The sequence below is a fragment of the Haemaphysalis longicornis genome, unplaced genomic scaffold, assembly GCF_048455015.1.
Source record: "Haemaphysalis longicornis isolate Haplotype H1 unplaced genomic scaffold, Haemaphysalis longicornis Haplotype H1 scaffold_3, whole genome shotgun sequence".
In the NCBI taxonomy this organism is placed as follows: domain Eukaryota; kingdom Metazoa; phylum Arthropoda; class Arachnida; order Ixodida; family Ixodidae; genus Haemaphysalis; species Haemaphysalis longicornis.
This window is the reverse complement of record NW_027526335.1, coordinates 174,365,206-174,392,592: the sequence shown is the minus strand read 5'-3', so window position 1 is coordinate 174,392,592 and position 27,387 is coordinate 174,365,206. Positions and strand designations below refer to the sequence as shown.

The following is a 27,387-nucleotide window of genomic DNA, read 5'->3' as shown; positions in this document are numbered from 1 at the left end:
CGGCCGCGGCGGCCGCTTTTCTGATGGAGGCGAAAAGCAAAAACGCCCGTGTGTTCGAGATTTCGGCGCACGTTAAAGATCCCCAGGTGGTCTAAATTAATCCGGAGCCCTCCACTACGGCGCGCCTCATCGCCTGCGTTGCGTCGGCGCGTTAAACCCCACAATCAATCAATCAATCAAACAGCTACTAGCCAGTGTTGAGAAGAGGAACCAGATGGCTGGGTTTCTGCTCTAGTTACTGCAGGCCTTAAACATTGGTCTGGTTGCAGCAGTCCGGGAGAAGCTGGTGTATTTCAGGGTCAAGGTGATAAAGTTCTGATATGTCAGCGTGGCAGTGAATTAATCTGCCCGATTCCAGCGCTACTTCTAGCTCATCCAAGCACCGATTCAGTGGGGAAGAAGTACCGCTTGTTCTTGCCTACCCAGAGAAATCAATAGGCCTTTGCACAAACAGCCTCTTGGATGTTTGTCTCCCAAAAGTTGCCATAGAGTGTCAAGGCTTTGGATGGGTAGTGATGTGCAGTAGTGGCCTGCAAAGACTGAGGGACTTCTGGGCTTCCGAAGCTATCGGGCAGATCTTTAAATCGTGCCCGGATGAGAGCAGGTACTCATTTACATGTAGCGACTCTTTCATTACTTTTCCTCTTTTGCTCAATTCAGTGGGTTATAATTTTCTTCAAGGTTCTCCTGATGCCACAAGCCCTTCTGAAACCCAAACGCAACGAAGTGATGAGCAAACCGGTGTAAAGAATATATTAATTTTATTGAAAGAAAAAAAAAAAAACATCTCCAGCGCTGTACTTGGTTGACACGGCTGTCCATGATAGGCACGCAACTGTTACAGCAACGCAATAACGACAGTTGGTGAACACTACCGAAAAGACCACTTCCAAATGCAACAAAACAAAACTTCTTCGGCAGCGCTTCACTTAAATATAAACTCCGCTCTGTACCTGTGCAACAACAACAAAAAAAATGATATCAGAGTTGCTAACGCTAGCAAAGAGAATACTTTTGTTTCGTTGACAATAAACCTTCGGTACAACGACCAGTCCCCACGAATGCAATGAAAGACGCAACCAAGGACGTTTCCCAAAGATCGCCCCGAATGTCGAAGCTAGGAACTTCTGTTGCACTAGCGTACAGTTGCACAAAACGTACCATTCAAGAAGAGTCTTCACATAGCCACTACCTCTCTGAATCCAGAGAGATTGACAAATTAATCAATCTCCCTGAATCCACCTTGAAAAAGAAGCAGTCCCGTACGATTCAAAACGTCGTCGACAGCTCCTACACACACACATGAAAACCGTCTGAGCCTTTGTTCCGATACAGTTCCACACACTGTCTATGCACTGTCCTTCTAGAGTCCACACTTTTTTTTTTCTGTGATATGCAGCTGTGAATGCACTCCTTTCATACTGTGCTTTAAAGGGAATCAAGAAACATGCACACTGCACATTACAATTAACATTTAGATCAACCGAACTCTGGAGAAAGGCAAGTTAAACATTCCAAACAACAGCAACAAGTCAAAGGAGATCTAGCGCGGACATCTTCTGCACACTGTTTTCCTATACTCTATCACTCGTATTAAGTGGAGTGGGCTGATAATCTTAAGTGCTGTATAATTTCACTCGTGATAAGATAACTGAAACTGCCTGCCTCCTTGCCACAATCCTTCGAGCTCAGAAACAGCCTCTCAAAGCTGCAAGTCCGGCACTCTTTGAGGACTCCCCTCAGATAAAATGGGTGAGAGTAGTGAATCAAAAATGAATGCTACGCTGTCCCTTGGTATAGTCTGACCAGGACCGGCAACCAAGGTAAAACCAGCTCTCCTATTCTCGCACACTAATAGTCGAAAAGGCTTCCTTTTCCAGTATGTTCCATTTATTGTTTCATTGTTCATTCTACTCCAGGTTATTATGGCCTGTTTGCTGCCATGAAGTTAATGTTTAGTACCGTTAGTGACGCGCTTGGTTAAAAATCTGTCCGAAAAAATTTCATTCCCATTTAGTTTCTTTCGCAGTGACGTGAAAACTGGGGATTCCGCCAGCACTAGGTTACCTCTCCTTGTATATAAATGAAGCTTCATGTCAGACATACCGGCTATTCACATTCCCCACTGCAATCGCATCCAATCCCACGTGAAAATCATGTTTTTACTAGCTCGATTATTGAACCAGAAATTCCTAACAGGCAGAATTTATAGCTAGAAATTCAGTTTCTAGCTCACTTCTATTTTGCTCCAGCTGGCAGCTATATTACTTCCAGCTGGCATTTGTCAGCCAAGCTGGAAGAAAAAAAAAAAAAACAACCTGCAAGCTGGAAATAACCGTCTCTAGCTACATGAAGAATTTTTCTAGTTAAAAGCTGTCGATTCCAGCTAGAATCTATAAATCTAGTCAGAAATGAAGCTGGAAATTGTGATTTATTTCTATGCTCTTTCCATTGTCACAAGGATAGTAATAACCTTTCCTGCGAACTTCAAGGTCATTTACACTACGAGCTGAAGGATCATCTCCGCGCGAGCTTATTTTTCCTTACAGCTTCGAAACAAGAACTACCAGCTCCTCACGGCGTTCTTTTCAAAAACGATAGTACTAGTAGTAGCAGTAGTGATAATAATAGCAATAATACAGCGTACATTGAGGTATTGTTTAGGTCGTAGTGATGTTAGGCCTAAGTCTGGCAGTGCCGCTTACCTATATTGCATGCAACGGCGTCATGGACGCCCCGCAGATTTGGGCACAGGGCAGGCCTCCTGGATGGGATACCCTGAAAGAGCTTCTCAGATGCTATTTCAGAAAAGGTGCCACCACAAGGTCGTCAGGGCAAGTAATGGCAAGGAGTCCGTGTCTGCGTGAACACAAATAGTGCAAAGAATGCGGCGAGAAAAGAAAGGAGGATTGGGATGACCTCTGCTACTTCCTTTGAGCACTCGTTCCTTGTTCAAGATCATGTGCAGAGACATTCTAATCATCTCCGAGATAAAAAGGAGAGGTCATCGCATTGCGAGTAGAGGACACAGTAAAGGTGCTTTGGAAAATCCCGAGAAGACGCTACCTCAGAGACGATGCCGGCACGAAGTCGCGAGGCTGACCAGAAGAAGCGAAGACTGTGCCTACACGAACAAGAACAGTGTGAAGGGTGCAGTAAGCTACGAAAGGAAGACCTCTGCTCCCTTTTTTGTCCTATCTTCCTGCGCCGTTACTTCGTTCAAGGTGCAACCACTCCAGCTATCCCAAAGAACCCCCCTTCTACTGGGCCTATACTGCCGATCGACAAACAAGAAATAAAATTGCGTCCTGTTGGAGAGTTAGTACACCCCTACTACACTAGCGTCCAAATGTCATTTGAACCAAATGTCATTTGGCTCAAATGCCAAGTTGTGCTGCTACACTAGGTTTTGAAATGCCACTCGGCTCAAATGACATTCGAGCCAAATGAGCACCGAGGGAGACATTTGGGATTTCAAACGCCATTTCTAGCACTCTCGCACGCAGCGTGTTAGATCGGCAATAAAAAATATAATACTTCCGTACGTAAAACAAACAAAATATTTTTGTGTGCGTAACTTTGTTCACTCTCCATTTACCGTACTTAAAATATGAAATCAACATGTTTAATTTTCATACTCTCAAAACCAGTGGGTCAGTTGCAAAAAAAAAATAAAACTATGCAAACAGCCACCACATTAGAGTCAAAACTGGTGTCTCTTCTAATCTGATATCATTTTACTGCCTTAGACTGTTCCTAAATCTGATTGGTATATTATTGTACGAAAACGGAACGGGGCGACAACAGCACCACTACAGCACGGCGAGCAATTGTGAAAGCTTTCGAATGCCTTTGAAATTGTAGTGTAGCACGGCAGATTCTGAATGGCATTCGAAGCACCCCATTTGAGTCAAATGACATTTGGACCCTAGTGTAGCCGGGGTATTATTCAGGCTACGAGACGTCATTTGCCAGAAAAATAATGAAAAGGCACGGAATGTGGCAGAGAAGTGGGAGGATAGCTACCGCTTACTGCATCCTCGGTGAGAAGGCACAGCAGAGAACGTACGGAAGCTAAGCGGGGTATGGAGAGAAAGGGAGAGAGAACTGCCCCCAATGAAGTGAACAGTAGCTGCACCTCTGCAATGCAGGCAGAACAGAACAAGGGCTTCTCCTCCCATGGAAAGCGGAAGAGACAGGCAGGCACAGTGCCCGCTGCTCCCAAGCGTCAGAAAGATCTCTCTAGAAAACAGCGGTGGAGGCTGGGAGGTTCCCTACAGGCCGCTCGCTCTATCTGGTGCAGTCCGGGGTCGGGGGTCTGTGCCTTGTCGGTCGTAGACGGTCGGTAGAAATCTGCCGTGCTGGGTGGACGCCACCCAATGGCGGTGGTGGTGGTGGTCGGGGGTGTCCTCCTCCCCTTCTCATCAAAGCCTGCGGAATGTGCATAGGTGGTTCTTGCAGCTGGGGCAGTGGTGTTCCACGTCCTGGCACTCGGGAATGCAGCAGGGAATCAGGCAGCAGGGCCAGCAGCTGGACGGAACACAAAGAAAATATGATGAGCCAATGCACCAAGCCTATTTAAAATGTCAGGCTGAAGCTACACCAGTGGAGGGCTACGGAATCACTGCTACATGACCCGACGTTTCGGCCATTAAGTGCCCACTATACGTGGAACCGTCGCATGTCGTAAAAAGTGGCGTTGTGACTTAGCTGCTTTGACTCCACAATGGAAACAGAGCTACCTTCAGCAAACATGACCGCCATTTGTGAGCGCACAGCACTGCCATCACCATTACCATCAGCATTGATGCACACAGGGTGGCACTTGTTGTTTGGCACGGCCCACAAAACTATCAGATGGGCATAGTCTGCCCACTATCCTTAAAAAGGCCATGCAAACAAAACACAACCTTGGTTCATTTGAAAGATTGCCTCGTTAGAAGCATGGTGGCCCATTCTTAACGTACACTTTGCTCAAGCTATATAATTAGCAAAAAGGGGAATGGCCATGCAACCCACTAGATCATTTCCCACAACAGAACCTATGATGTCATACGCACCAGCTCTGCGATTGGCTTAAGCCGGCAAAAGCAAACGCAAATTATAGGTACAGCTTATAAGCTTGCCGAATAAGTTATTTGTGCTTAAATTTAGGACAGATTCTTTTTATAGCAGTAAGAATAGTGGGGTAAACATTGGAGGTTACGAAAGCACATGTAAACATAGAAGTACCGATGTGTACTGCTGTTGGTACTGCTGCTGGATCACGGTATCATTGAAACCACCTGGAAGCTGTACCGCAAGGCTCTTTTGCAGCACATGCTCACAGCGTGTGATGCCAGCAAGACGTACAAAGTTGATTTGCTCGGTGTGATCCATTTGCTGAGCTTTTCATGGAAAGAACTCGCACCTCTGAAGGTCGCCAACTGCTTCACGCGCGCAGACTTTTCCCTGCACCATTGTCAGTGACCCTGACGATCATCAGCCTGACGATGACAAGACTTGCGGCGACCTGAATGAGGCTGTTCATAAAATTGCTGGGCCAAGAGGTAGAAGGTGACTTTGAGACGTTTGCGTTGGCTGACGCTGCAGCTCCCGCGGTCGCCCCAGCGACGGATGCCGAGATAAGTAACATTGTTGGTGGCCCCGACAAGGACAAAGAGCCAGGTGAAGTGCCAACTATGGTGCAGGCGCAGGAGTACCTACGCCTGCTGTGAATATGACCACAGCCTCATGCAATGCTTGGTCAAATTGGAGCAGGGGTTGCTCGTGCCCAGAAAGAAATTGAAACAGCCAAAGCTCACTGCCTTTTTCGTGCCTGAATAAAGTTGTGCTGCACTGAATACTTTGTGCTTTGATTACTCGCAGCTGTGGCGCAATTAAAGCTCAACTGAGTTAGCTTTTCTTGAGTGGTTGCTTATATCAAAATATCGGTTATAACGAATTTTTTCGACATCCCACTGACTTTGTTATAACGAGGGATTACTATAGGTTGTTCTAACAAAAATAATTTCCTGGGTGTAACCTAAGCAATCCAAAAATCTATAGTTCTTAGTTTTAGCCTTGGGTTGATAATGCCACTAAATTATTAGCCAGAGTAGGTGAAACGGAGAGCATTATTTTTTAGATTTTCGGGTTTTTGTGGCTGCAGCGCTTGCCACTGGTGTCACAGAGGTTTAATGCAGAAAAAAAAACACGGCGTCCTCGTCGACGGCACCTTCCTTTCCCTTTGGTAGCTCGCCACTTCATTCGCCGCAAACGATTTTCACGAAGCTTGAGAACCAAAAGCTGCCAAAACAAATGAAGTAAGTGGTCTGCAACATGTGTACCACAAAGCTCATGTGAAGATATGACTGTAGCAAGTGCATATATGTCACGCCGGAACTGAAACCAAAACCAGTCCATCGGGAACTACTTTGGCAGAGTAACACAAAGCAGATTAGCTCCACCCCCTCCACCGTAGCTTTCTCTCCATTGCCACAGAAAGTTGTCCATGAGCAGAACAACACTTATGTAAAGAGCCACTAACGTTTGGTAGATAAGGCAGATAAGACAGGGGCAAAAAAATGGATTCAGATGACACACATGACAGGAGCAACCGAGAGGCCTTTGCAGAGGAAAACTTGGGCATACATTTCTGAATGCAGCAATGCAGCTACGACGGAAGGCTACACAAGTTTCTCAACCACTTAGGTGAAGGAAAATTCATCTCGATCATGGATCTGAACCTGGTACCACTGGCTACCTAGTGCAGTTGCTCTACTCACAAAGCCAATAAAGAGGAGGGTAGCCGTTTGCAGCATGGGAATGAAATACATTGGGCCTGTTCGATTTACGGGCGTTCTGGCAGCCCGCGGGCTGCCAGAAGCTTGGTCTCGGGCAGGATGTTGCGTCATGATTACGTTGTTCAAGCGCTTCCGGAAGCCGGGACCGCGCCTAGCTGCGACGAGCGCTGGGGAGCAACTTTTTTTCGGTCGTCTGCTACAGTTTCAGCGGCACAATGTCGGACTACGCAAGAAGTGCGCTCGCTGCTCTCCCCGACGCGTTGTTTCGGACCGCCGTCATCTTTAAAGGAGTACTGACACGAAATTTCAAAGCTGAGATAACTATGTAAAATGCTTCCTTTTTATCAGGAGATATCTCCCAGCAAGTTTCAACAGCAACCGTTCAGCGAAACATATTTAAAATCCATTTTAATCTTCACCCGCACGAGAAAGCCCAGAGCGGGCCGACGTGACATCATCTGCTACGTGCCCCAAACTGCCGACGTCGGGGCTCCCGTGACGAAGCTGACGCGCTGGCTGTGATTGGCACGCGCTGCTCGGGCGTGTGTACACGTCATGGTTTTGGGACTGACGTCATGCTGCCCCGGCCTGTGGGGACGGCGAAGATCTCAGCCGGTCTGGGCGCGCGCGTGCGCTCGCTAGCGCGCGCTTCCAGAGAGGCAGCGATACGGCAAGAATGGTGACGCCATGTCATACATGCTGTCATGGCGGCCGCTCGGCGGTTTTTTTGTCGAAACCGAAACTGGCACAAATAAACGACGCCGTAAATGAATGTTTACGCTGCGCTCGACCGTCTAATCTGTCATTCTATGATTAGTGGGCTGGTAGACACGCATAGCAGCGAAAAAAACGTAACATAAAAATTTCGTGTCAGTACTCCTTTACGATGAAGAGAACGATTGCGAAGCCGACGTTTTCAATGTGTGCGTCGTCCTCCCAATGGTTCAGCGGGAAGAACGGCACCGCGTACCCCTCTACGTGGAGAACGTTGGGCCGACCTACCTGGAGTTCGAGTTCAGGAGACTGTTTCGCCTGTCGCGACGTACAGTGGCAGCCCTGGTCGCCGAATTTCAACACTCCGAATGCTACCCCGAAGGCCTGCGAGGACGCCCCGAAATGCCTGCCCAGAAGATTGCCCTATCGGTACACGGTGTACCATGTACATGATCGCGAATTCGACGTGAGCGAGTCATCTGTTCACGCCGAAGTCTACCGAGTCATCTGATTTGTTTATTTCTATCAGCGGGCGGGAAATATTCTGGCCCGACTGAGCAGTATTGGAGCTAAACAAGCGGGCGTTCCACACTCGTTCGTCGAGGAAGCGGAGGACTGCCGTACATGATCGGCGCGATTTATGGGTGCCGCATTTCTAGACCCTGGGAGTCCGAAGGGAGTTACTACAATCGAAAGAAGTTTTACTCCATCGTACTCCAGGGGATCTACAATGCGGACTATAGTGTTCATCGACGTGTTCGCCGGCTTTCCTGGCAGCGCTGACTACGCAAAGTGCTGCGGGAGAACTTTTTTCATTTCCGAAGGAATAAAAAAACTTTCATTCATGGCGCACGGACAACGAATGTACTCACTTAGAACCCCTTACATGAAGTAATAAACAGAGACATGCCTTCATCCAGAATTGCGGCGCCGTCCTCGCCCACGCGAGCTGAAATAGGCCCTCCATGTCAGCCATGTCAAATGACCGTTTAGGGGCAAATCATATGTCATCTCACTTCTCTTTCAAAAAAACGGGTGTTGCAATAAGAAAAATCAACTGAAATGTGCGCGAAAGTGATTTTTCAGCTCAAATAAATAAACTCCAAACAATCAAATCTGAAATAACGAAAAATATTCGCAATTTTATTTTAAAACTGGCCGTGCCGCTCTCCTTTTGTCGTCTGCTAGCAGCGTCGTCTGCTATCTGCCAGATCGGTGCCCGCTCGCCGCCAGACCACGAACGCCCGGGCGGCTCTGGCAGCTTGCGGGGAGCCAGAAGTTGCCGACCCAGAAAAATCGAAGACGTTCTGGCGCCGCCGGAAGTGACGTTTCAGGCTGCCCGAGAAAAACGAATGACCGGCTCTCGCCTCTGGCAGTCCGCGGGCAGCCCCGGGCAGCCAGAAGTGGAAAATCGAACAGGCCCATTACCGGCAACTCAGAGTGGGGGAAGAGGGCTAGATGAAAAGTTTCGGTAAGGAAAGCCCCCTTGGTAGAGTAAGTTTAGTAGAGTAAGTTTCAGTGAAGCGAAAATTTGACAGCCACGTCAAATGCAGCGAAACGGCTACAGAGAAAAGGACATTGTTAATGACGATGACGACGTCTTCAGGCGGCAGGCGGCCCACAACCACCACTACGATCAAAATACAAGAGGAGCGGCGGCTCACCCAAAGAGGAAGCAGGCGCCCGAGAGGAGCCAGGTGAGCAGGCCCGGCCGCGTCGAGGTGGACGTCAGCACCTGGGACCCGCAGTTGGGGCAGGTCACCTGCACGGGGTAGGGCCCCCACTCGGAGACGTTCACCACCACGGCCGTGGCCGCAGGCACCGCCGTGCCCTGGGGCAGCCACGAGGCGTAGTACGGGGGTGCACTGGGGGGGCCACTGGGGGGCGCCCCGCTCGCCGTGAAGCCCGGGGGAGGGGGGCCGCCGGCCGCTGGAGGGTAGCCGGGGGGCACTGCAAGTGGCGAGGGCCAGAAGAGCAGTGGTCAGGTTGGCTACTACTAGGGCCCCTCAATTATACTGGGTCCAGGACTGAGTCTTAGACTGAGTTCAGGACTGAGTCGTGAACTAAGTCGTTCGTGGACTGAGTCCTGGACTGAGCCCTGGATTGAGTCTTGGACTGCCCACAGGCTGCCTCGAACGCCACCCAGCACTTGATTTTCTCATATAATCAGACGGGACCTTGGACTGTGCATGGAACTATCCAAGACTTTATATCGAGGAGGCCCACTGCAGCAAGATGGACAGTAAGTTGCACCGGGCAAAGACAGCACAACACTGACGGACAGAAAGTAAAGGCACGACTGAACCCGAATGGAGAGCTGCAGTTTCATTCACCGAGCACTGAGTTCATCTGTAAGCAAACGGGTTGGTTCTCATTTTGTTTTTAGTCACTCCTTAAATGTTAATTTAAGCTGGACACTTAGGTTAGTTGGTTACACGTTAATGAAGACACATTACTAGCACCAAAAGACAAGACAAGTGTTCATACTCATTCAATGAACAGGTCGTGTATTTCTTTTGTGTACGCGGTCTTTCAGCACAAGTACGGTAATGTGTTTTCGTTAACTGTATATGTGCCACTGTTTTCACACAATGTTAAAAACACGTACCACACTCAATACACATCTGCATTTGTATTTCGAAGTTCGCAGCCCACCACTGCCACCACCCCCCTCCCCCTCGAAAAAAATGATAGCATAGCCGATTGCACTCGAATGGTCCTGACAATTCAAAGCACCGGTCAATTGGAAACCACGATAAGTATTCAGTAACTTGTGTCATCCTAGAACGCCCAAAATACAGGCAGCTATATTACTTGGCTGATGTAGACGAGGTTCATTGACTATGGCTGCTGAGTAGCTTGTTTACTATGACAGGTCGAGCATGACTCCACTAGACTACTTCCAGCTCAAATTCTGCACTAATGGTTACATCTTTGGAGGAACAGCTCCGTTGCAACTGACTTCAATTTCCTTGGTCTCCATTCTGATAAACATCTACTGCATCATGCCATATAGGGTCTCTTTAAGGACACACACATAATCCACCATAACTGCTTTCATCATTGCTGCCTACGTGGGGATGGTAAACATTACAGCATGAAGGTAGGAGAGGTGAACTAGAAAACTGTGCACTATTTTGTATACACAGTCACCATTGGGGCTTCAAGTGGGAATGCAGCGGCATTGTGACTGAACTCAAGTCTAATGGCAAATCTCAAGACGTTATGTGTAAACAAATGCGTGGGTTTTCCCGCATCTTTCACACAGCTTAGCAAGCGTACCGCTTCACGTGCACATGTAATACTTGACTCAGGTATTCCTAACGGCGTAATGTAAATGCCACGCAGGTTAATTTGGCACTGCTTAAAGCGTGCTGCAGGGTCCCTTTAACTGACCCACAGAAATGGGCTGATGCGAGCATTAATTCCGGCGTTTCATCATCGCACTGTTTCTTCTTTTTTTTTTTGCAACGCCATGACTGCGGCCAAAAACGAGGCCAATACGATTCATTCCCAGCTTCAACACCAGCTGCAAGTCTCCGTGCACAAGAGAAGGGTTTCCTTTTTGTCTAGAAGAATCATCACAAAATGATGATTATTTTCTTTTTCAGGGTTCCACATGCCAAAGCTTTAGGTACCTGGAGGGTGTGCTGCAGTGGAGAACTATGGATTAATTTAAACCCCTCCAGGGTCTTTATTGCACCGAAATCTTAACACTCGGGCGTTATCGTGTTTCGCCTCCATTGGGAAAACTGTCCGGAGTTCAATCCACGCCCCCCTGCCTTGACCACTTGGGAGGTTCCTCTAAGAAGTGTTCCTCCTCCTGGTATAGAAGGAGGAGAGAGGAGGAGGAAGATTCCCCAACAGCAAGTAAGATGCCATTTCAGGCAGGGAACCTCCACTGCCACTCAGATTTCTTACAAAAAGAGGTGCCTTCGCTTGTCAGCAGTCTATTATTTCAGTCAAACCTTTCTTCATAACCATCATAAATTCATTCAGTTTATCACATTCTAATTTCTGAAACACATTGTCATGCGCATCAACACGGGCATGTACTGAACACCACTCTCTTCTTGCACGTACCTTATAAACAACTTACTCTTTCCTCTCTCTTAAGTTCTGCTTGCATATACGTTTCGTTAAAATGCAATTGGCTTTTGTAACAGTAGGTGGATTCATAGTAACTTCCTGTCGGCTCACCATCAGCCACCCATTGTCACATTTCTCGCCAAGTACACTCTAACCCACTTATAACAATCCGATTACTAAAATATACTGAATACGTAAAACAATGAACAGTTGCGGCCCCATCAAATTCTCCACATGCTATACAGCAGAATAACCCGCTTAATAGTACAATGGCCATTTTGCTTTTTATCGGCTATAACAATTGAGCCTGAAAGTATCAGCCAAGTTAAACTCAAGTACTCGGAGGCACATGTGACAAATCGCAGGTGCATTTTACGTGCATGACGCACGTTTCTGAACATGAGACGGCTGTGCGCTCATTATTTGCGTAGCAGCATCTTCAATATTTCTAGCCCTGAGAACTTAATGGCTCCGGACTTTTATGTGGCCACACTAGCTGTCAGGGGGGAAACCACACCACTGCCCCTCCCTCAAATTTCCCCTTGCCAGCTGGCCTATGAGATAAGAGAGGCAGGGAGTGTCTTTCCAACGCCTCATAGATAAAAAGAAAGCTGCAACAGCAATTAATCACTGTAGATGATCCGGATTCCCTAGGCTACTGCTAATCACAGAGGTTTATAAGACATTGCCTCAGTAATATAAAACTTGCATATCACTTAAAAAAAAAAAAGTTAATGCATGATGCGTAGGCTTCCTGCTTTCTTGAACGTGTTGGTCTTTCCTAAGGGTTGCGTTGAGTCAGCTAGCGTTGAGTCAGTGCTGTGCAGGCACTGATTAATCTGCACAGCCATACGGTTAAGTTTCCGTTTTGCGAAATGCTGGGTAAAGCTCACTAAGCTTTTAGAAAAGTACTGATGCCAAATTTCTTTTTTTTTTTTTTGCTTAATGAGTCCCCGCTATCGCACAGACTTTCCCGCTATTGCAAACTTTAACGCACAAACTGAGGCTGGTCAACGTGTCGCCGATTGTGAATGACAGCGCCATTCATGGTATCTCTCATGGTATCACTGAGAGCCTGGCAGTATGAGTGGGGTGCTGTAGGAAAAAGCTGACATCGCTACTTTCTGCCAATGTTAGTCTCGGAAGCACTGCACGACCACCCTAAAGGAGTACCTCCCCCCCCCCTTCTTTCAATTGAAAAACTTGTCTCGCAGCATTTATTCAGTCTGAAAGGACCCAAGGGTGGTGCCAGAGGGGTTAAACAAGACAAAAAACGCCACAGGCCTTACCAGAATGTTTACTCTGTGTTGCTACTTTTGCTGTTGACGGGCCTGTCAGCTTCGTTCCTGGCTAATATGTGCAAGAAGAACACGGCACTTCAAGTTTGACTGGCCTGAAGCTTCTCTCATGTGCCCCTTAGTAAGCAAGTTCGAATTAGCTGCGCTATTTCCTGGCCTCTCAAAGCTGCGTAAATAATAGTAATTCAAAGTTTTTGGTTCCAGGCCAGGTGTGACACCTGTAGCTGCATCAAGGCGTCTTCATGAAGCGAACCACAGCAAGTTCTTAAAAATCAAACTTTAATCAGTACTCTATTAAAAATTCTGTCCAATCCAGTTCTCCCAATTATTGGTTATAACAATCACTGTTTGGTGGCACTTCAGTATTGTTATAACTGCGTTACACTAGACCTACTATTTGAATGTGTGATGAACTGTGCTTTTTTTTTTTTTTGGTTGTTGTTGTTATGGGAAGATCCCCCATACCTTTTTTCAGTCATTTGCACACGCAATACTTAGCTGCAAAAGACGTTATTTATGAAAGCACACTCAACAACTCAGTGCCAGAATTTCCGAAAACTCGTGTCTTACTGCGGAGGAATGCGCTCTCCAAATTTTAAGACTTTACCCTGCAGTTCGGACTCCGAAATGGTCACTCTTTAAAGGTGAAATTCACATACATCCTGGTGTTTATTCACACACATTTGTAAGTCAATTAAGGCAATATGAGAGAATAAAAGGGAGCATCACTTCGGTGTCTACATATCAGTCCAACAAATCAACATTTCAGTCCAACATATCAACACAGGCCAACCAGCACACAGCTCAACAACGGCATGAAAAGGGCAGAATCACCACATTCATAGCCACAGCCACAGCCCCACCACAAAGGCGAAATTTCACATCTCAGCCATAGTGCAGACTCATGGTACACGATGGTAAATTTATTCTCAGGAGACATTAAAAAATGTACGATAAGCCCTTTTACTCCGTTAAGAATGGAATTCCCTAAAATTTCTCAGAAATATTACCACTCTATAAGCCAAAATTTAACACAGTTGTAACAGTTGAAATGAGAAAGCTTAAGTTACAGCAGTAGTACAGTTTCACACTCTGGTCCTCATAGGACACAAACGCAGAAAGTAGGTCAGCATTTACTGCACAGCTAATCAGAAGCCGGAGAGAACAGAGCAGCATAACTTATCACGTAACCTCAAACTTGTGCTGCATAAACCAAAACAGACTCCATATTTGGGCTCAACCAGTCAAAAAGTCACTGAGTGTGAAAATTTCAAGTGTGTAGATTGAAAAGCAACGAAAAAAAACTCTTAGCGTATAAAACATTTATCCGTCCTATTATAGAGTACGCCTCAGTTGCCTCAAACCAACACACTCAAACCAACATGAGTAAAATTGAGAAAGTCCGAAGAAAATGAGCCAGGTTTATTTAAAACTCGCACAGCTAAAAGCTGCAGAACTTGAAAACCTTGCAACAAGGCGTTACCGTGATAGAATGAAATTTTTCTACTTACTTTACAACAGGCGTTTAGGAATAAATAAAACATACATTCAACCAGCCAGCCTTGTGATAGGTATTTTTTACAGGTCCAATGCGTTAAAAAACTTTTTTCCACACACCGTTTCCAAATGGAACGTGCTGTGCACCTTAATTGTCGACTGTTCCACAGTTTCATTTCTTTCTGCACTAGCGAATAAATAGTAGCTTTCATCTTTTGGCTTTTCCCATCAAATCACGGCAAGAAAAAGCATTTTTGTGTGCTGAATATTGTGCAGTTTTTGTTCACTGTCATATGTTGTTTGATCTTTATTTGTTCCAAATTAGCAAGGAAAAAGATTTTTTGCACTGATTATTGTGCAGTTTCTGTTCATTGTCCACTACCTTGTTTGATTTTTGTTTGTTCCAAATGCCCACTCCTGCCTAAGGCCTGGCAATAAGGCTGGCAGTACTTATAAAATAAACAAATAAATAAAATGGCTCGATTGAAGACCAGTCTCCTTGTAAGAATAAAATTTCAAGATATTCCCAAAATTTCATTTTCCTAGCACAACTTTCAGATGCGAAAAGTAAGTTGGCACCACTCACTGGGCTGGAAGCCTTGCACAGAGGCCTGGTACGTGGGCGGTGGATCAGCATAGCCCGGCGGAGGCCCCATCTTGGCCGGATCTCCCTGCATTGCCTGCAAGAAACGTGGGAAGGACACGTAAGCTACAGGCAGAACACGGCAGCAGAACACGACAAACCTACTCAAGTTACTGAAACATTACGAGCCTTCTTCTTCTAGCACTGCAGACCTGGCAATATAGTCACTGGAAGCACGCACACGACACGAAAAACAGGAGAATGGCAGAACTATTTGCACAAAGCACATGCACAAGGAACAAGTCATTTCAGGAGAGAGAACAACAAACAATGCAAGCTTCTAGCAAAGATTGCATTGAAGGTTACATTGAAGGTACATTAGGTTCTACTTTGAAAGATATGTTTTATAGAAGAAACAGCTCGAAAGCTACGAATCAGTGTGAACTACAGTTAGGCAGTTCAGCAAGGCACTTTTGGAGGGGTTTCAAAATTTCAATTCGCCCTGTGTGCGGCGAAGATGCTAAAGGATGTCTGCCTGGAAGGAAAACAAACTAAGAATTACCTCGTGACGTGTCACGAGCACAGGAAACACACTTAATTCGACAGTGAACCCGGCTTTTTATTAAGTGATTTAAAATGAGGACGTGGAGTTTCTTCAGCATGTGCTGCATGCAACTACATATATACAATAGAACCCCGTTGATACGTTCTCAGTTCATACGATTTTCCGGTTAGTACGCTCTCAATTGCAAGCACTAAAAATTCCCCATAGTACATTTCTTACCGGATAGTACGTTTTCTTGCATAGTACGTTTCTCCCTCGCATTTTTTTTGAAAACGTATCAACGAAGTTCTGCTGCAAGTGAGCAACTGCAGGCCCAGCAGGCATGCTTGCAAAAACCAACTGCAAGTGAACACACACTCTGATGCTGCTCCGTTTCCCCTGGGATGCTTAAACTGTATTGATGCTTTGTTACACAAAGTTCCAGCTGGCTACTTGACTAATGTGCCTGTTACCTCTGCTTATCAGCAAGCCACTTGTAGCCAACCAGCACCTGGAAAATGTCACGCCTACACCAACGGAATCAATTCAGTTTATTGAGGTGATTAAATTAAAGCAGTTCGGAGAGAATGCTACAAAACCCCACTGCACAGTCTTGTAACGTCGCAGCATTGCCATGTGCACGCCCTTTACACCCTGAGAACCATTCACACATTTGCAAATTGCTCAAAAACTGCACAGACTTTTTCTCTTTGCAACGTCATTTCATCGGCTGTTTTTTCCAGGATGCTACATGCCCAGACTTTGGGGAAACATTTCTATCAGGTGATGGCTATTCAGAAACTACATCATTTGAGCCACTAAAAAGAACGTGTCTCACAACCTAACTTTATCAAAAATGCCTTTGAATGTATCCGTTGTCGACGGCAGTGCTGTTCCCCCAACTTTAATGCACAAAAACGCACTCCGATAAAAGATACGCAGTTTCTGTTGTGTTCGTACCCTCCCACACGTGCTGCAAAAAGAGAGCATTTTTTTCTTGTATTTGCTATTGCATTAGCATCGTATCTCATGCGTATGTGAACCGGTAAAGCTACTGCATTTTTCCACTAAATGTCACGGGCAGGAACGTTGTTTTTGCAACAGCTGCCACTTCTACAGCTGGGAAACCTCCTGCGTCCCAAGAGCATCACAGCTGTTTGTCAAAAATGGCTGCAGTATTCCGATAATCGTACAACACTGCCGCGATCTTCTTAGCCTAACGTAAGATTCTCTCAATTGCTTTCATTTTCATTGTAACCCATTCACGAGTTTGTTCTGGTTAAATGTACCACAACACATTTCGGCTGACTTGAAAGCTCTGTTCATTTTATTTTTTCACGCGTTTTTCGCCGTTCTCTCGGGCATTGCACTGCGCAGCCCGGACGGAAAGCTATGCCCCAACACCTATGTCAGGGGAGGAATGTCATGCGTGCTATTACTATTTGAATTGACGTCTATGCAGGAATACTCTCGAGTTGGAATTTCAAATATTCAGTAATAAAATAAAAACAGAACCACTGAAAGGCCAGCAAGGTCAGAATGCGAACTCGATCGGTTAAGCAAACTCGACTCTGTGAATGTGCGGGAAAAACTCTGCCGCTTTTTTTTTTTTTTAATGTGAACTGAGCATTTGGTGAAAATTGTGCGGATGTCGTCTGTTTTTACGCAGCAGCTGCATAAAAGAGTGACATTTTTTTATCGGAAACTGAAAACCATGCATGCATACGAAAAAATATTTAGGCTCAATTCTTAACTTGTGCAATGTCACTTACGGGTTATTATTCTCTTAACAAAGCTTCATTCAAATGACTGCACCTGCGGATTATAATGAGTGCATTCACCTTCGATTGCGCAGCTGTGGTGTTTCAAGGGTATACGCGCGCGCGCGCGCACACACACACACACACACACACACACACACACACACACATATATATATATATATATATATATATATATATATATATATATATATATATATATATATATATATATATATATATATATATTGAAGGCACGTATACGTACTCAGGTGAAAATGCCCTACTGGTTTTCTTCTGGTTTCATCTGGTCCCACATGTGGGACATCTGGTTTCAATTGGTCCCAGTTACTCGGTTACTGGTTTCAACTGGCCCCAGTTGCCAGTGTTCTGGTTTGCTACTGGTTTCATTTGGTCCCAGTTACCGTGTATCTGGGTTTGAACTGGTCCCAGTTGTCAATGGCCTGGTGTGCTACTGGTTCCATCTGGTCCTAGTTGCTGGATAACTAATTCAAACTGGTCCCAGTTACAATGGCCTGATACACATCTGGTTTCATCTGGGCCCAGTTACCAGGAATACTGTTTCAAGTTTGGTCCCAGTTGCAACAGCCTGGTGTGCTAGTGGTTTCATGTGGTCTCAATTGGGATCACATCAAACTGGTTTCAACTGGTCCCAGGTGATAGGTTATTGTTTTAAACTGAAGTTACACGTCATGTAAATGTTTGTATTTGGGATAAAATATAGTTCCAGTTGCAGTTACGTCTGGGTTATTGTTGAGAACGCTGCTAATAAAACAATGTTTGGGCCCTCATTCTCAAGCAACTATAACTTTTACCTTTTATGGCGATGTCTCTTAACCAACATGATTTTTTTACAAGGATAGAGAGTTTCAGCGGGGTTATTGAATGATAATTTGCAACTTTGGCACACCGCAATTGGTTGTGAATCAATCATCCTATTAGAAGAGAGCTGTTTGATTACACATTCGAATTTTAATTGCATTGGGCAGGCACAAATTTAACCTGCTATGGCCTGAACAGCTCTAAAATGTTCCCTTAAATGCAGTTCATGCAGCTAATAAAATATTTAGGTGAATTTTTTCTGCACCGCGTTTACATAATTTTATTACACGTAATGTTCTCCTGGCCACCAGTGAATACTTGGCCAACATAATACACCCAATTAGCACAAATGTTGGACATCGCAAGGCGACAAGAACTTGTAATGCAGAAAAAATAGCCGACCTCATAACGCTGCTGGCAACATTGTCTTAAACGAGTTGTTTTTGAAGTCAAGCCAAACCAAGCTAAGCCGATTGCATATTCAAAATGGCGGGGAAGCATGACTGCGCTGTAAGTCCAGTTCACCGAGTTAAAAAGAGTGCAAGTTGGTCCGTACCTTAAACGAGTGAACTGCATCGTTAGTAACAATTTATTCATTGAGCGACAGCATCACGTAGTCGAGTAATGGCGGCGCTGGTTTGTTGGTGCTTATATTTTCGATGAGGCTTCTTCAATGTGGTTCTAGCGGACAATGAAAGTATTCATTTGTGCTTCCAAGCCACTTTTATTCAAGTGGTTTGCAGAAGTGTTGCAGCTGTGCAGTCAGAACAAGTGCTTCCTTATACATTCATCCTGCACCGAAGAAGCGTCATTGTGCACTTACTGTTGTGCCATGTCCTGAGGTCTGCTGTTTGCTAGACCGCGAAGGTAGGACCACGTGTATATCCAAACATTGTGTATCTTATTCACTTCCCAGCCATCCTGCTTTGGAAGGAACAGGTCATAGCTTGTTTCGAAACTGTATTATAAAGTTTATCAACCTAATAAAATGTTTTAGTTTATTTGCCGTACTTGTTGCTTTAATATAAATCATGACTGGCACTAGCTTGCAATGAGCTGCGAATGATTTCTGTTATATTCCAACTAGGCTACAATCACTCCCATCTGGTACTGAAATGTTCCTGAGCAGTTTATCTTTCATGCGCCTTCTGCTAGTGCCCTGTCTGAGAATCAGCTGTGTTTTTGTCGATCAGTAGCCACTGGTCCACAAGGACTACGACCAGTTGCTACTGGTTTTGAACACTACTGGTCCCAGATGCTACTGGTTTACCCCTACTGGTCCCAGTCCTACTGGTTTTGTCCTACTGGCCCCAGAACTACTGGTTTGGACCTACTGGTTCCAGTGGCTACTGGTTTCATCTGGGAATTGTCCAATAAACCAATTGAACTGGAACCAGATGAAACCAGAAGGGATATTTTTCACCTGAGTACCGACAATTTATGCGGACATGAATACTCCGGACACGGGAAGAAACACGCGTACAGTTCGTACGGCCTTGCTCACACATTTCTACTGAGCTCGTTCCTGGAATTACGAGCGATTGCGTAAGAAATCTTTCTGATATCCTTCCTTTTTTTTCTTCTGTAGGTCATCAAGTGAAGCTGCAGATTGCAATCGCCGCACGAAGTAGTTCCAGATGACTCACAGCCGCCCTTATCAGTTCTCTGCCGCTACGCATCGACCAAACCGTGCGCAACTCGAAACCACTTATCGGGATTGCAATTAAACCCAGGAAGTGGGAATCGAGTTCGTGACGCCGCCCAGATAATGCAAAATGCACCTCTGCTTCAACAAAATTACAGTGAACCTTCTAGAACACTGTACCAGCATGATCACAGCCCGTCTCGGTTGCAACCGAAAAACTCGCAAGCGACCACTTATCAACCAACCATGCCCCCGCAGTGAGCGCAGCTAGCTAAGCGAAACCGATTTTTTAGCGGTGCACCGGGCCCATGCAGGAAAAGAAAAAAAAAAAAAAGAAACGTTTCTACTTCCTCCAATGCGTACGTCAACTACATTGCGTCAACCGGTCGGTCAGAAATTGTGAGTCATCGTGTTCATCGCTCCCCGCCTCACCATGACATCCCACAGCCGCGCGCAGTGAACTAACGTAACGTAACTAGGCCACCCGTTCGCTCTTTGGCCGAACGTAGACGGTGGAATCTTGACCTTACACCTGACACGCCAGCGACGGCTCGGCGTGGCAGGTGCCGAACCGGACGTATATAGTAACCCAGGAAACAAGCTACGTTCACAGTTTTTCACGGCTGATGAAACAGCGCTTTCCTGTCCCGAAACTCCTGGATCGCTCTAGCTGGGAGGAAAAAGCAGCGCGAAATGTGACACTGGAGACGACAACAGGTGTTCCACGAGCACTCACCAAGTGGGGTTCCAAGTGGTGACACGAGCACGAGAGACAGAAAGTGTCAATACACGCGCACGCACCGAAATCTGCTGCACTTCGCCTAATAACACGTCGTCGTCGTAACGCACGCTCCGCTGTGAACTGACCGCCGCAACAGCTGCAAACAGAAACGAAACAACACACCGATTCTGTCAGGTTCTGTGGTTCTGTTCCGACGCGCTAGTGGTGGGCGGCGCTGTGCGCCGTGAAAAATATGCGAACTCAACGCTAGGGAGCGTCGCAAACCTAACAATTTTAGGGGCCATAAAAATCTACGTCGTAGTATTAACTCTATAATCTACGTGCCACGCAAGTGAAAAAAAGTCATTCTTACGGAGGGAAAAATGCAAAGAAATATTTTTTTATAAAGCGGGAAATTTCGAATAACTCTTTTTTAGATTTCGGTTGAGGGTTTCGTAAACACGCGCAGGGCGCGAGTTTTAAACACCCCATCAGACGGTCGACTTTCATTACCGCGTACCAACTTTGACACGCACACCGCTTCTTTGAAAAAGTTACATACATATAAGTACGAATTGCCTGTTTTTCTTGCGCTGTGAATGTCCCAAAACCAGTCGCGTTCAAAACTTCCCACGTTCGCATATCTCGCAACGCAACTGGCACGCGACCTACAGTTGTCGCAGGCCTGCGCCGCAGTTTTTAGTGCTTCTGGGTCATCATTTCCGCCATTCTAGAGCGATCTTTCGGGCTTCACTTCAGCCGCACAGGGATGTTTTAAGCCAGTGGAGGAGCTCTTCTGACCTGTGCCATGGGAATGCCACATCACTCCACATATGTTTTGCTCCCCCCAGCCTCCCATAAAGGGAACATGCCGTCGACTGCCTAGTCGCGTGGTGCTATTACGTATACGCTATCATGTGCGTGACGAAGTGTCGCGGGTTGGTCAACTGCCTGTCTGGGCAGCTCATTAAAGGGACACTGAAGTGAATTTGTCAAGCTCCCGTTTTTGCTTGCACTGCGTAGACTGGCTCGAATTAGCACACTTTTCATCGTTTATCCGGTTGACAAATCGGTAATGATTTTATAAAGCGCGAAAGAAGAAAAACTACCATGCGCGGTTTGCGGCGGCCGCACCAACTAAGGCTGTGACGTTGAGAGGAGGGGCGCCGTGATTGGACGATGCCCAAGGTTAGCAATCACACAAGTTTCGGTTTCGGTTTCGGTTCTGTAAAACATAACCAATGGCTTTGTTGGATGGGCATTCTCAATATCTCAGTAATCATCGTACCGCGCTTCTGCCATGTTGTCGGCTGTAAAATGCACAAGATAAGCCTCCCAGGACGGCTTGTAGTCGTAGCATTCACTAGCCGAGACCTACGCAGTGCATGAACGCCCTCCGCGTACCCGCAGACGCCCAAATGTCATGCGCTTTTCCCCCATATTTGGAGCTTGCCTCCCTCATGCCTGTATCGTAAAAAGCGTGTTCGCACCAGGCCAAGGGTCTGTTCATTCTGGCCTGTGCCCGCTGCCTGCAAGCAGTCGGTGCTTATGGCAACAGCACGCCAACGAGAACTCGCTAGCGCACCAGTGCCAGCCTGCGCGCGTTTTGTAAACTAGTTAGTGTAGCCATGAACGTTGCGGCCCCAAAAAAGGTGAACTCAATATAGAAAACATCGGCGGAAAACAAAAAAGTTAACTTACAAAAAAGAAAAGCACTTACCCGCGGGGATTCGAACTCGTGACTCGCAAAACATTTGCGGTGTAATCCTAGCGCCCCAGACTGCTAGGCTACGGAGCGGGATGCGAGTACCTTGCTAATATAGGGTATATATTGCACAACCGGTTTACACTTTTATTTAGTTTGGGCATTTCAAGCCGCTTAGGTGACTATTTGTTGTACTGCGATCGTGCAGTAAGCGTCGCCCGAGTTTCCACAGTAGCTCACGTCTAGCAATTGCATTTCGTAGACGGAAAAGCGTTCGCAGATGCGTAGTCGTGCTGCTGACCGCTGTGCTTGTTCGCCCAGCGCAAAAAAGTGCTTCCCGCACCCTAGTTTTACGCTGTACGGTAAAAATATCAGTTGATTTTATTTCCTTAGTACCTATATTGACTTCGCTGACTCTTCTCCCGCCTTCAAGATGCCTTATATTTTCCTACTGGCGTACCAGTCAGCGAAGCGTCGCATGTGCGCTTGTGCAGCGCTTGTGTGAAGCGACCTTGACTTGGAGCTAGATACAGTGTACAAACAAACCAAGTAAAGAAAGGCACATTCTTCCATTCACAAACGTGTCCTGGCTTCGTTTCAACTAAGCGAACGAATTGCGACCAAGCAATTTCTTTTAACCTCCTTGATTGCGACGACCCGCCGGCGGCCGGCGGACGAAACGTTGGGCCGACTGACTCTGTCGGCCGGGGAGCCGTGCAGTAGCGCAGCCGTGGCGCAGCCAATTGCCAGCTCATCCCCTCCTGACGTCACACGAAAACGCCACAGAAAGTGGGCGAGCGTAAAGAGAGGAGGACAGCGTTTTCGAATTAGTTTTTCTACTAAATAAAATCGCGTAAACGCGCCTAGAGTGGTCGGAACATGGCCTGGGGACTCCGGACTACAATTTGCGCTAGTAATCCCGCAATGTTTACATATCACTTCAGTGTCCCTTTAATTTCCTTATCTCCCCTCTTTCCATCACCCGCCTGTCTGTATATATATATATATATATATATATATATATATATATATATATATATATATATATACAACGAACAGACGTTGTTCGTTGTATATATATACAACGAACGAATTGTATATATATATATACAACGAACAGACCTATGCTTAACGTACAGCACCAACTTTCCTAACGTAAAAAACATCTTGAAGCGGCACTACAACATTCTCGGACAAAGTGAACGCCTCAAACGGGCGTTTCCGTCCGTTCCAGGCGTCGTCTACCGACGATCCCGGAACCTCAAAGACACACTCGTGAACGCAAGGACAAATTCATTGTCCGCGCATAATGAATGCCGGCCATGCCTGAAACCGCGGTGCCTTGTCTGCAAGGCAATGCAACAGACAAGCATTGCTCAAAGCTCATGCAACAGACAAGCATTGCTCAAAGCTCCAACTCAGAGTACTCTTTAAAAATTCGCGGGAACATGACGTGCGACACTTCCAATGTGATTTATTTGATTGAATGCAATGTGTGTCGAATGCAATATATAGGGCAGACAGGGACCTCTTTCAGGCTCCGGTTCAATAATCACAAAGCGCACGCCAAAACGCGCCCGACCCTGCCTCTCTCCAGACACCTCAGCCTTCCAGATCATTCTTTCGATAAACTAAGCGTCACGCTCTTAGAGACGGGGTTCAGGTCAAACCGGGAACGAGAACAACGTGAATCATACCTCATATACCGATTCAATACAATCAAAAAAGGTATAAATGAGGACCCAGGCACACTTGCAGCGATTAAAACATTGTCATCTACCTAACCGTATCAGTGGCGCTGTGGGTGTAGCCGGAACCGGACTCTCGAAATCACATGCACGTGAGCGTTTGTTCAGTGGATTTTTCCCACATTGCTGATGTCTTTCCGTTTTTGTTTTCATTTTTATTCCTTCTCTCCTTTTCCGCTCTTCGTGTTCACTCCTATCTTTTTTTTTTCTTAATTCTCTCTTTTATAATCTTGTGTTATAACTTTGGAAACTTTTTCTAAATCTCCGTCACAATCTTACAATTAAGTAATGTTGCTTAGTGTCGGTGCTGTTTCAGCAATAACTTCTGTTTACCTTCTCCCCAAAACACGTGTTCGAAAATTGGTTGGGGGATTTAAACGTTTGGATATGGCGCATAACCCGGAAGATAAGCAATACAATTTTGGGGTCTGCGTTATTACTCGCCGCTGTTATTACTTTGCCGCTGTTATCACTATTCGCCCCCGCGGACTGGTTACATTTTTGACTGCTTGCAAATCTATTTTTCCCTCCCTTGCACCTACAGTCGTCTTCTAAGCCCGGCTACCGAACCATCGGGGTTTATTTTCTCCGTTTCCCCCCCATCCCGTTGAGCAGCTTGCGTTCTGGTTTGGCTGTTTTCCCTCCCATCCCCCACTCAGCGGAGGGGAGACACCGACGACGCACGGGTTGTCGCTGAACTGCAAAGTGGCAGCTCTTAACAAAGACCTGAAAACTCGGCCTAGCGCCCCGTTCTCGGAAGGCGTCCGTCCGGCGAGGGAACGGTGGAATGGTGGCGGACCGTTTCCTTCTGCACGAACACAAAACGTCCTTTAATTGTCTCAGCTCCGGGAACGGGCCCATAAACGGGCTGTAAAATGCCTTGTTTGCACTTTCCGAACATATGGCGGGACACTCGCTTTCAATCAACGGAAACGCGATCCCTCGGAGCGTCTGGGCGTTAGCATAGTGACGGCTAGCGGCGGAAGATATATTGCCTTCTCTCCTTTGTTCTACAACCCCACTTTCGGACGCTGTTGAGCTTTTCGCGTTTCCGCCACCACTCGAATTCCTGTTCAGTGCTCTTTCATCTCCCTTTCTTCCTTTTTTTCTTTTTTTTTTCCTCTCCAACTATCTTGGCGTCTCTCTCTTTGTTGTTCATTTTTTGTTCATTCTTCCAATAAGGAAGATTCCCGCTTCGTGTTTGTGTTGTTCACGTATGTTTGTGTGTGGTATCGTTGGCCATTCGTAAACCCGCTTTCCACTTTCGACATATATGCTCTCTTCCGAAACGACCGAAGCCATCATTCCTGTAGAAGACTTGTCTCGAAGTCGAAACGTCGAAATAAACCCTCCGCTGTTGCTCTGTTACCGAGGTTTCTTACTTTGTGTTCACCACGCCTTCGGCCCCATCGCCAGCATGCCAGTTATATATAGTTATATATGAGGGGCTCGTTGAAAATAACACAGAAATAAGAGTTGGCAAACAAGAAAACCTCGGAAAGCAAAGGGGAGGATGTGGTAGGTCGTTGAAAGAGATAAAGAATTTGGAAAGAAAGAAAGTGGAGAAAAAATGCCCGCCAGGTGGGATCCGAACCCACGACCTCCAGAATACCGGTGTGGTGCGATAACCACTACGCCACCGGCGGGGCGATTTTCCCCTCCACTTTCTAGGGTATTTATGTTAAGGTATTTTTGTTTTCTGCGCTTGGGGGTGGTAGCCAGCGCCACTCGGACTACTCGGGGTGAAGGGAACCTTCTTTTTAACCCCCGGGCCGTGACTCGAGCGTCTACGGCATGTCGAGAGTGGTCGACCAGCGTTGAAAAGGTCCCCTTTTTTTTTTTTTTCGGGCGGGAGGTTGGTGGGGGGGCATGAGAGCAACCTTATCCCCCCTAGAAAAAAAATGGCTGCGGTTTAGCTCAGCTGACCTTGGATATGCAATGCATGCAACGCTTGGCTTAGTCTGGTTGAGTCCTGGTTTCGCTTGGTTAGCCTTTGATGTGGCTGTTTTGCCGACCACGGCTCAGAGCCGTTCGGTCCCGCGCAACGCTCCCAGGAGGCCCGGCCTCGCTTTCATTCACGGCAAACGCGGCGTTCCTCTTCGCCGGTCGCAATAGGAGTCGCGTAGCCCGAGACGACCCAGTGGCGCAAGCGTGGGAGGCTGCGTGGTTGGTCGGCTACCTATCAGCTAATAGGCCGCATCCGCCACGGCCGCAGATTAGCAAACCATTTCTGCAGTTTAGAGAATTTGTAAGACATTACTGCGATAACCGCAGGCTTTACCCAGCCCCCTGCAAAGGGTGTGAGCAAGGCCGATAGGCGAATACTGCGGCGCCTGCAGACGAGCACATTTACGTGCCCTGCAGTAGCAAAGCACTTCGATCCTAAAACAGATGGGCGGTGTCTGCCCTGTGGGGAGGTGTCTGACACCTTCCACCTGGTGTGGGCATGCCAGAGCAACCCTGCGTTATCCCCCACCCCTTCTCCTACCAGAGAGGCATGGGAGGCAGTCCTGCTCAATGGCTCGGGGCTGGAGTCTCAAAGGGCTCTAGTTCGACGGGCGAGAGTGGCGGCCTTGACCAATGGGGTCCCGGAGTAGGGACTGCGCCTGTGCGGAGGGCCGCAGGCCCTAAAAGGCTATGTCGACAAAATGCATGTTTGGTTCATTTAAAAGACTGCATTGTCCCGCTAACCATGATACCAATTTTATATCGCAAACAAAGGAATAATCAATCGAGAAACGCATTTCCCGGTGATTTTTCTGACATCACGTGATCTTGTTGGTACGATCACCAACCTAAGCCAGCAGCCACGAAATGAGTTTTCGCATAGCGGCTAGCGGAGGCTCCCGCTACGGCGGCGGGTTACCGGGACCCGACCCGACTGCGCACGTGCGCGCGGGGAGGGCGAGGAGGTTGCCCCTCAGCGGAGCGAATGCGCGGGAATGGCGAAGGCCGGCCCGCGGAACTAATCCACCCTACCGGAACGAATGTGCACCTGCCCACTCGGGCCCGCGACCCGCCGCTGTAGCGTACCCGCTATGCTAATACTAGAGAGTTTTAGCATAGCGGCTCCCGTACGCTACGCTAAGGTTAGCGGGTAGCGGGAGCGGACTGCGCATGCGCGCGCGGGGAGTGCGAGGAGGTTGCCCCTCAGCGGAGGGAAAGAGCGGGCATGGCGAAGGCAGGCCGCACGGAACTAATGCACCCCACCGTGACGAATTTGCTCTCCCCAGTCGCGCCCCGCAACCCGCCGCCGTAGCGTTAGCGGACGGAGCACGCTATGCTAAAACTCTCTACTCTTTAATACTTTATTGCGCGATTGTGTAGGGGTATTCTAGTTCCGTTTTATCCTACCATTTGAATCCTAATGTGCAATTAACAAAGTGGTAACTACGTTTTAGTGCTAGCCTAGCTATATACTACATCACCCCTGTCGCTGCAGCGCAAAATTTAAT

At 46.9% G+C, this 27,387-nt stretch overlaps 1 protein-coding gene across 1 annotated transcript; it reads right to left on the bottom strand.

Annotated features, from left to right (window-relative positions):
* Positions 1–742: 742 nt before the first annotated feature.
* LOC144175810 (lipopolysaccharide-induced tumor necrosis factor-alpha factor homolog) lies at positions 743–20,708 on the bottom strand. The gene is made up of 4 exons (XM_077704809.1): positions 20,495–20,708; positions 14,970–15,063; positions 9,164–9,449; positions 743–4,530 (listed from the first exon to the last, which is right to left on the bottom strand). The coding sequence occupies exons 2-4, from the start codon at positions 15,058–15,060 to the stop codon at positions 4,425–4,427; spliced, it is 483 nt and encodes a 160-aa protein (XP_077560935.1). The 5' UTR covers positions 15,061–15,063; positions 20,495–20,708; the 3' UTR covers positions 743–4,424.
* Positions 20,709–27,387: the final 6,679 nt, after the last annotated feature.